The sequence below is a fragment of the Hoplias malabaricus genome, chromosome 8 (genome assembly GCF_029633855.1).
Source record: "Hoplias malabaricus isolate fHopMal1 chromosome 8, fHopMal1.hap1, whole genome shotgun sequence".
NCBI classification, from domain to species: Eukaryota; Metazoa; Chordata; class Actinopteri; order Characiformes; family Erythrinidae; genus Hoplias; species Hoplias malabaricus.
The window spans coordinates 16124881-16135760 of NC_089807.1; the positions used below are offsets into that span (position 1 = coordinate 16124881).

At 36.7% G+C, this 10880-nt stretch overlaps 1 protein-coding gene across 3 annotated transcripts in view; it reads right to left on the minus strand.

The window, feature by feature from the left end:
• Positions 1-6782, minus strand: part of gbf1 (golgi brefeldin A resistant guanine nucleotide exchange factor 1) — a 66128-nt gene extending 59346 nt beyond the window's left edge. For 2 of the 3 annotated variants that reach the window (XM_066678392.1, XM_066678391.1), the window contains exons 1-3: positions 6595-6782; positions 4104-4206; positions 2570-2636 (exon numbers count right to left, since the gene is read on the minus strand). In XM_066678392.1, coding sequence (XP_066534489.1) covers positions 2570-2636; positions 4104-4206; positions 6595-6608 — 184 coding nt within the window. In that variant the 5' untranslated portion in view covers positions 6609-6782. Of the gene's footprint in view, positions 1-2569; positions 2637-4103; positions 4207-6287; positions 6565-6594 lie in introns of those variants that run through there. The other variant, XM_066678393.1, reaches the window with a different exon arrangement.
• Positions 6783-10880: the final 4098 nt, after the last annotated feature.

The window sequence follows — 10880 nt, forward strand, 5'->3', positions numbered from 1 at the left end:
AATTTGGCATGGACTGAACAAGTTTCTGGGTGCAGGTAACATGAATATTCAGTCAGTCTTGTATCAAGGAATTGCACAGTTTTAATGGCTTTCATAGATGCATTTCCTGGCCTTTTGCGTCAGGATCAGACTACACAAATTTAGTCTGATTTTGGCACGATTCTGTCATATCCGATAAATTTCCAGTGTCTGAGCTGAATGTGAGCATTGGGGACGAGTAACGGTTTTGTAGTGTGACATAATCAAAGATCGGTGACTTGGTGTCTAGGACGCCCCATGACACCACAACAAAAAGTTAAGCATGTTAGATTATTTGGATCTTTTCACCTAGTCTGACATATCCTACGGAATGTTCCTTAACAATGACCAACAGGAAGACAGAGCACTGTCTGTTGAAGAAAAGAAAGAAGGAGGTGGCTGCTGCAGCTGTCAAGTTGAAAAATAAAATTCAGGACATTACCTCAAGTTCTCTTTGAAAGATAGAGACTCCATAATGTCCTCTTCAAAATATCCAGGAATGGATCCACAATTGTTTTTCTAATTTTTCTTTTCAGAGCACAAAACAGCCTGCATCAGTCACAGAGCTTCTGTAGCCATAAATGACAGTTGCACGGCCCGTCTGCACAGGGACCTCTGAACTCGTGCAATGATGCAAACAAGGAATGGTCCATATCAAACATGTAGTGTTGCCAGTCTCCCAACCAAGACATGGCACACATTTATAGCACTAATCTGACATAGTGAACATCATAAAAGACAAAAACATTGTGTAGTCTGATCCCGGCATTACTCGTTGTTCCAGGAAGTCCTACAGATTTTCATGAGGATTCTTATCTGTGGATTTCACGAGTCAGTCTGGATATGAGCAAGTTCCTGAATGATCATCATGCTAATCAGTAGTGGTGGATGTATATTATGTTCTTATCATAAAAATGTAAATATTGTATAGTAAAAAACCTTTGGTGTATTCTGTCTACAATGTTAGAAAGATGTGCTTTAAAAATTAAAAGTGTGCCAATTTTTTTTATTGTAATAATTAAAGAGATTGGTAAGTACAGACAAATTTATTGTGATAAATTTTGGCCATACAGCCCAACTGTACCAATTGTGATGAAAATTTTACAGCCATATTTGCAAAACCCTCCTCCAGCTTGAAACACATTTCCTGAAATCTAAAGTGGACACAATGCCTAGCATCATTCATATACAGGCAAAACTAAGATCTGTCTGACCAGTTAACACATTTCCAGTCATGAACAGTCCAATTTTTGTAGCTGTTCACCCACTGTAACTGGGCAACTTTATAAGCAGAAGCGAGCAAAGGCCTCTTGCGTGCTAATCTGCAGCATATGTTCATAGTCTGCTGTTCCCAGCTGAGTGTTCTTTCTGAAACAGGATGTGACGAACCTGTGTTGACTCCTAGAAGCAGTTCTTGCCTGGAAGCAAAGAAATTCCCAGGAAGTCCCAGTTTTGTCTTTTTTTTTAGCTTTCAACCAAAATTCTGAAGAAAATTTTGTGTACCGTATTTTTCGGACTATAAGGCGCACATATAATCTTATGATTTTCTCAGAAATCAAAAGTGCGCCTTATAGTCCGATGCGCCTTCTATGTGTACCCACAAATGGCTTAAGCATTACGGCCACCGTAGTCAGGATCCTCACTGAGCGCGGTGATACATACAGCTCTGTGCGCAGGAGCCCCGTGTTTCATTTTTTTATACCGACTACCCCAAAAATGCCTCCTGTTAAGAGACTGGAAGTCTGGAATCATCACTGAAGAGCTAAACATCAGCAACGAGACCGTCTCGCATAATAATGAAGGGGATTCGAGCATGCTTGATGCTGAAATCGCCCAACTATTAAACTCTGATACTGAAGATGAAGAGTTTGATGGATTTGTAGTGGAGGAATGAACTGAAAAAGTAAATGTATTGATATGCAGTTACAACTGGACAAGTTGAGAGTTTTCGTGAAAGAGTTAAATAAAGTTTGACTTACGGTCTGAGCTTTGTTTTATTTAATGCGCTGCGCCTTATAATCTGGTGCGCCTTATATATGAACCTAGACACCTTAGCAGGCCCTTATTGATAATGCGCCTTATAATCCAGTGCGCCTTATAGTCCGAAAAATACGGTACACTAAATTTTTGCCACTGCTGGTCAAACTGTTGGACAGCATGCATAGACACACCTGAACACTCAGGTTCCTTTACACATTGGCCTTTGGCATACCCAAACGGAATCACTCCTTTTTTGCTAATCGTTATCTGCTAAGCAAGAGACATTCACTGAACTATACCACATGTCCTTAACCTGTAATGTCCGTTGCACACCCCACAGGTATTTATAATCCAATTATCCATGTGCAAAGCTATCTGAATGAGCCTTAAGTTACTACCATCTTAAACACGAAAGGTGACTTTTTTGGTCCAGGGAACTTATTATGCTACATTTAATATATAAGCAAGGTAAAATTAGTACAACCGTGTTAACCCAAATGGCTGAATTTTTCACAATAAGAATGCAAATGAGACATTTTAATAAGATTTATAGTTCATGAGAATGTCTAACCTTTGATACTATTGAGGACATCCTTCAGCTGACTGAAGTTATTGAGAAGTGGATCTTGTTCTTCATCCTGTGGCAAGAGAAGCAAAATTATTTTTTCTTAAGACTGAGGACTTAAACCAAAAATATAAGTGTTATGTAGTTTAAGGTACATGCTGTCAGTCCCAAAGTAAAGCCATTTTTCATAGATCATTCAGAATTTAAGGCTACATTCACATAAATAACCTCATAAATCAATTAAACTTTGTTTTTTGCTCAGATTCAAATCTGACTCTGACACATGCACATATTGACATGTTCATGCATCTCAGCCATAAATTGGCACCAAAGCCCTGTACAGTACACGATCTAGGTCCTTAAATAACACCTTCTACACCCATGTATTGCATAACATGTAACACAAATCCATTTATATTCAGCTGTTACCTGCACAGCTCCTTTTCTAACATTCGGAGCATTGTTTTTGGTTAAGAAACTGTAGTTTCATCACCTGCGCAGGGCACTTTATAGGAAGAACAAAGCCATTTAAAATAAGACAAACAGCCTGCATCTCACTGCAGGTGCTGGCTGTTGATCATAGTAGTAAGCAAAATGACACATGAAATACAGTCTGACCATTCACATTCATGTCACATGCCCACAAATCAGATACATATCCAATCTAGGACCAAATAGTAAAGTGACGTATGTCTGAATTGAAAAGATCACATTTGACATGTCCACACAGACCAGAAAAAAAAACTGAGGCAAAAAAACTTGATTTGAATCACTTCAGCCTGGTAATGTGAATGTAGCCTAAAACACCAAAGCTAACATGCATCTATTGGAAAGAATTCACTTGTGCATTTCTCCTCCATACAGAAAGTGAAATATATGACACAGTTACACAGAAAATATCTTTGCCCAAACTTAAGTATGTTTGGAAATCTGAGACCTGTGGCTCCACTAAAGGCCCTGAGAAACTTGTTAGGCTTCATGACGTCACTAAATTCATGCAGCAGCACCAGTGTTTAAATGGATATCTAACATCTTTTGGCAAAAAGTTAAAACCCCACAAATCCCAAAATATATACAAATTCAGAAAATAATTATTCAAATTACCACAGAATTAAGCTCTTAACTTGGCCATCTTTGTCCTCTATTCTAAACTCAACTTAAAGCCTGTGAATTGAGCTAAAGAGCATCTATACTTGAATCTAGCATCTGTACATGCAGTACAATGTAGACTTTTTAGCTATAAGGATTATTAAAAATATCTGTGGAATTGGGCTGATACTGCAGCAACCTAGGCCCAGGACATCAATTAAACCTAGTATTGAACCATGTCTCAAGGTCACTGGGAAATCATTTAATTAAATCTAAATGCAACCCACAACAGAGTGTACCCAGAGATTAGACCATTCCATGAATTGACTATATTTGGCAAAAATGTAGGCTTGAAAATCAGAAAGCTTCTCTTTAAATTGTTAAATACCAGCCAAAGAAAATGACACACACTTGGATTATTTTGAATGCTTCACAATAGGTTATGACTTACCAGTGGTGTATGGGTACTCCATCTGGAGTTTCTCTTTATAGCACCAACCACAGTTGAAATCTCTCCTTGAACAATGTATATATTCTTGTCCACCATAGTGAACCTGAAGGTAAAAAGAAAAAATATAGTTAGACTATGTGCTGGCAAATAAAGAAATGCAAAAAATGTTTTAAATCTACTCTGCCTCATACAATTTCATGTTGCCTGTTCACCTACTAATTTCCCTTGACAGAAAAGTTGTTCATTTATGTCTTAGGTCTAAAATCATAGTAAACCATGTTTAGGCATGACTATTCAAAGCCAAAGACAAGTTATGGCAGACTAAATATGCCTAGTTTAACTTAAATCGTTATATATATATATATATATATATATATATATATATATATATATATATATATATATATATATATATATATATATAGAGAGAGAGAGAGAGAGAGAGAGAGAGAGAGAGAGAGAGAAAGTCCACAGTAAAATGAGATGATTCTGGGTGAATAAAAAGTATTTGTTTTACAGATTCACATGGATCGCCCTGAGAGGAGCTGTCTACATACATTTTAATGTACATACTATAACAGACATTTACAAGAAACATTTGAAGGTCAATGAAAAGTTTGCACTCTCGTTAAAGCCTACACATTTATTTAACACACATACGCATAGCTATAAGAATATTAACCAAATAGGCAAATTAGTCACTGATATTGAAAGCCCAAGTTCAGATTTGGACTGTTTAGATATTCCAAAAATTATAATTGCAACTATCTGTGAGATAAGGATTATTTACTATGAAAATTGATATATATCTGCCTGATGATGAGAGTGAGCTTGGGCTATTAAAAGGTGGACTAAAGCTCACCACTATTAAAGAAAATGATAACACACTTATCTTCAAAATTAAAAGGTCACCCGTTCAATTCCCTTGGACCAGAAGGAAAATGGAGTGTTCTCCTCAACATCAACAGTTGAAGTGCCCTAAGCAAAGCTCCCAGGGTGCAAGAAGGCTGACAGCCTTTCTGGGTATGTATGTGTTTGCTGCCCTAAATCATTAGTGCATATTGTGTGTTTCCTGCCATGGATGGGTTAATTGCAAAGTCCAAATGTCATTTTACTGTCATGCAATTATGATAAAAGTATGTTTCATGTTCAAAACTTAACAGTTAATTTCTGGAGATGTTTTTGTGTAGTTCCACTTTGATATTTAATGGATTTCCCTTAATCTGCTATCTTTAGTTCCAATAGAGGTATCTTATTGTACCTTAAACAAATATCACTTATTTCAACATTTCCATATTCGGAAACAAATTTTTTGTATTGTTTTTGGAGATCACCCATCATTCAATAAAGCATGGTAGTAATGTGCAATATCATAATATTATTACTATGAACAAGAACATAAGTAACACAATACAAATGCATGCTAAATAAATTAATGTAAAAAATGTGCATTGTGACTTGATACATGTGTGTGTACGTATGTATTATGTACTATGAAAATGTATTTAGTGCCTTGGAATGACACATACAATCATCCTGTAGTCTTAAAACCTTATGCAGGCTATATTAAACAGCAGATTAAAAACAGAAACTAGGGCAAGTAAAATGACAGAAGTTGACAATGTGGCAAATAATGAAGTTAAAAACATAAGAATTTATATTAGGCTATGTATGAAGAGCAACACACGATTAATAAGAGCCGAAGAATTACAAAAAGATAAATTACTGAGGAAAAGGACAGAGCGCGTTTTCTATACTGTCACTTAGTCAGCTAGCTTACGTTAGCAAATTAGCTAGCTAAACAAAATTGCTCGAGGTGTAAGAGCACAGTCAGCGGTTATACAGTTATAAATAAAGCGGCAAAATACCACTTAACATCAGAAGCTTTGTTAAAAGTCTGAGAACAACTCAATAATCGCTGCTGCTTTTATTTATCAGCTGCCAACCCAGGCCTGTTGAGGTAACTACAGTTGTTAGCTTCTTAATGAAATTCTCCGTTCCACCTTAAACGCTGCAGCATTAATTTAGGGCCCATGGAGCGCCATAACGTCCCAACTGCATTACTTAAGGTGGAAGATCGAATTGGAAAAAGAAGCTGGTGGATAACAATCCAAACTCTCCTTCGAAAACAATTAAGTGTCTAAATTACATAAAGCTGTCCTTTTTGGACAAAAAATCTCATACCTGTGCGAATGTGAATCCAAAATGGCCTTCAGTACGTTTTCCACTTATGTGGCTCTAGCTAGCAAAATAGCTAGCGCCCTACAAACCTGATAAAGCCCTGTGTTGTGCGTTTTCTCGCCACAACGCGCATGAAACAAATGACACCACATGCGCCGGTTGAATAAAGTGTCACACTTCAAGCACGTTCAATTCATGCCCGTTTTTTCGGCTCTGGTTCAGTTTATGAATAATCTATCTCTCTCTGTGTGCGGCGAGAGGCTTCAGCAGTAAACTTACTGACGTGGAAAAGCCCGGAGCGCACACTAACCTCATGTGTTGCATCTGTAAACGACACACAATTTCAGCCAATCATCTCCATGGACCGTTCCCGTCCTCTGGGTACTGCTGCGTTAAAACCCTCGCTTAGTAAATTTCTCTTCCTCAACACTGTGTATACGTGACTTTAAGAATGAACCCAATACATGTCCATACATGACTTTATCGGACATTCACTGTATTAATTCTGGTGACAATTAAATTAAGGCGGGACAAGCACGAAAACCCAGGGAACCCAGTCAAGTTTGTGTGACTTCAATGACGAGACGCGCAAATCCTCTGACGTCATCGTTGTTTTCCTTTTACATGTGGCATACGAGGCCGGGTAGATGGTCAGTTCACTGGCCAGTGGGCTATTGAAATAAACAAGCTGGAAACAAATCAATACTGCATGTAAGCCAGCTATTCCTCTTTATTACGAAATCTTTGCCCATTTTCTTCATGTTTTTAAGAAAATTGTTTCTTTCAGCATCTCTCCGAATAGTTATGAACCACTTGATATACAATACACAAAAATAATCCAAAACATTAATATTGCTTTTTTTGTTTCTATACTCACTGTCCATTTTATAATTTTGACAGCCATAAGGACACCACAGAGCAGGTGGCAATATTGTGATGGTGGTGTGTGGCTGGAGTGGATCAGACACAGCTGTGCTTCTGGAGTTTTTAACAACTATTTTAACCTGTTGTGCTGCTGGACTGAGAATAACCCATCAATCAAAATATTCAGCCAACAGTGTCCTGTGGGCAGTGTCCTGTGACTACTGATGAAGGAATAGAGGACAACCAACACAAACTGTGCAGCAACAGATGAGCTCCTGACCTTACAATTACAAAGTAGACCAACAAGGTCGGTGTGTCTAATACAGAGGCCAGTAAGGGCCTCCAGCAGCACTGGTGCGTTTGATTCATTCATACCAGAATGACACACACTAACACTAATAGTTGCTTCAGTGCTGAATATCCACCACCCAAATAATACCTGCTCTGTGTTGCCGTGTGAGTGTCTTGACCATTGAAGGATAGGGCAAAAAGAGACTAAGAAAGTATGCAGAGCAACAGCTCTAATACTAGCTGTAAATGTAGAACTACATTGCACCTGCATGGTAAGTGAAAATGTTTAAATGGACAATGAATGTAGAAACAAGGAGATCAGCTTAAAGTTTTTGCTCATGTATATGTTCAAAACTTTGCTAACATCACTTGAAGTTGTAGATCATTGATCTCCAACTAATCTAGACAGTTGTAAGCATTTGTTCAGCCGTTAAAAAAACAGTTAAAACAATCTCCTTAGAAAAATATATTGAGCAAATGGGATGTTTTTAAAGAGTTTGCACATGAGCACTGGGTTTTGCAGAAGTGGAACACTCTTCTCTGAATCAATGGAACACCGTCCTGTACCATTAGGATATGTTCAAGTGCTTTTGGGACACAGAAATAAACATTATACATGTATATCATCTATATTTATATACATTTAGACCAGTAGGGAATGCATCAATAAAACCACATATTCTGTGGCATGTGCATCAGAAAAAACACAACTGTAACTGTTCTTCAGGTGACTGAGAATTCCGATGCAGGATGTGACCAGACTATGTCAGCAAGAGAAGTCCAGCAACAACTACACAGAGATAGTTATAGTCCGCAATGCATAAACCCCTCACATCAAAGATACACTTGTGTGACACAGCTGCACACTTGAGAGTCCAACGAACATAAGACCTAAAATAGATATCAACGCTGTCCAATTAAAAACATGTATCTCCATAGAAATACTCCAAAATTACTTAGTAAAATATATTTTTATTGACTTACATTGAAAGTTAAGAAGTTTTTTTCTTCTTTTCCTGTACAGTTTTGGGAGGTACATGTCTTTAATTGGACAGCGCAAAATATGGAAACAGTCATGTCTTCAGATAACTAATCCTTTGCCATATTCTGCACACCTGGGTAAGTGGCTAACACAGACGGGTACAGATGACTTCTTACTGTGAGGGGTTAGAGCATTTTTCTGTACTTGTCCACTAAGTGAGACGCATCCCAATTTTATGACCAGACATTTACATCTTGATGGGGGGGTTCATTGTATGGTGTGATGATTATGACAATAATTTGCACTCAATAGATCCCAACCCAATAAAATAGTCATGGAAGATATTCAACATGTGTGTTACACAACACTCCCCAAACACTTTCATTGAAACACCAACTGACGGATGATCTTTTTGGAGTAAAGATCTTCCTCCAGAAAGTGAGGAGCTATGACAATGTGGATTTAAGTTCTAGCTACATAGCTTGAATTTACCCTGAGGTTCATAGGATTTGTGCATATCACACAAAGCTCAGATGTAAGTTCAAGTTATGTATAAACAAAATATAAAAATAAATGAAAAAAGAAATGAATAGCAACATCATAACATTACATAATGTCAGTTTATGTGCATTAGGGATGGTCAGTGGAATTGTATCAGGGCTGAATTATAGATTACATTGCTAGGACTGCTTTCTATGTATAAAGCATAGATTTGCTGTTTTTAGTTGTAGATGTTATTCCAAGGGGTTTTCCCATGGTTTTCCGTAGCTTTAGGACAGAGAAACCTAACTTGAGCTCATTTTCTCCAGCTTGTCACTGGATTTAAATACAGTCGAGTGGGGCAATCATTAAGCCTTCAAAACCCCAGATAAATCTCCTTTTTTCAAAACAGGAAACTCACAGTCTTTGAACATTTAAAGTTTACTCATAAATGTATAACAGAATAAGAGTAATATGATTATGTTTTCACTTGTCCTTTACTGTTTAAAAGAATATTAAAACATGCATTGAATAATTTATGTTTCTGTAAATCTGTTCTGCCAGTTGTATCAGCACTAAAAACAGGAAGTGTGTGCCTATGTATTTTCAGATATGATATCAAGGCTGGGTCCTATGATAAAAATATAATTTTACAATATTTATAAAAGTTGGAATGCAACAGTGTATTGTGTCATAAATATAATTATATAGTGAGGGGTTAAACCTGTTGTTTAGAGGAAATCTCTATCTTGGTTATTTAATAGTACAACAGACATTAAGTAAAGTGAATGATACCTGTACATGTTCTTGATGGATTTGTGAATTTTTTCTTTGTCCAGTCAAAAATTACATTTCACCATTAATAATTAAATTTATGTCATTATTTAATCAAAGCAACAAGTGGAGTGAGTATGGATTTGGGCTACTCTGATGCCCACTTATCACAGTATCAATATCAAGTCATAATATGTTGCCAAACTTTGTGTAAATCTATTGTTTTTGAAAATTGAAAATGGTAATTTCATGATTTTCCCAACTTTGAAAAGAAAATTAATCTTGGCCATAGTTCACATAGATTTGCCTTGTGAATTGTGGAACATAAAACACAAGTCAGAAAAGTATTTTAGGTATGTTTGTCATTATACAATAGTGTTGCCACATGTCTAGTGTTTATGTTTCATTTCAAATTGTTTTGAAACAAATGGGTAAATATTATTGACCAAACTTTAAACTCAGTTACTTAAATGTAATTAACACTGAACAACTTGGCTCACTAGACTGCTTTTAAATATACCACATTTCTGTGATGTTAGTCTATTTTAAACTAATGGCTTAAACCTTGGTGTAGCCCTTTACCTTTCAGTAGCTCCTATCTGAGCTATGCTGTATATGGCTGGCCCCAGATTCTATATTTTTGTGTTTTGATGTTTGGTAAACTTAAGGTTATTGGAGTGGCTTTCAAAATAAACAGTCAATATAAACACCTTTTATCTACTGTTCCTTTATAATATATGTGGTTAATGATAAAATATGAAATACTGACCTAGATTTTAAAGTTGCATTTGAGTATACTACTTCAGGACTACTGCATATCCTTAAAAATTGTAATATTTTTTTAATCACTGAAAATCTTGTACTCATTATAGAACGGGAACATTAGCTCATTGTGATAACTGTAATGCACTCCTTGAAAATTAGTGAAGAAGAACCTTGGGGCAATATTTATTTTAAAGGTTCACCACAGATTTAAAGCATTATCTACATGAGAGAATCGCCGAGAAAGAGAGAAGTATTGAATTCTAAGTGAGGTCTGTTGTATTAGCTGGATGCTACAAGTGCTACATGTTCATCTGAAAAGCTAATGACCTCTTAAGTTTGCAGCAGAACTGTGATAAAGTCTTTGACATCTTTAGACACAAGGGTCAAGTCCCAGAAGTGCAGTAAACGTCCAGCACGTCCATTACTCCTCCGAACAAGCA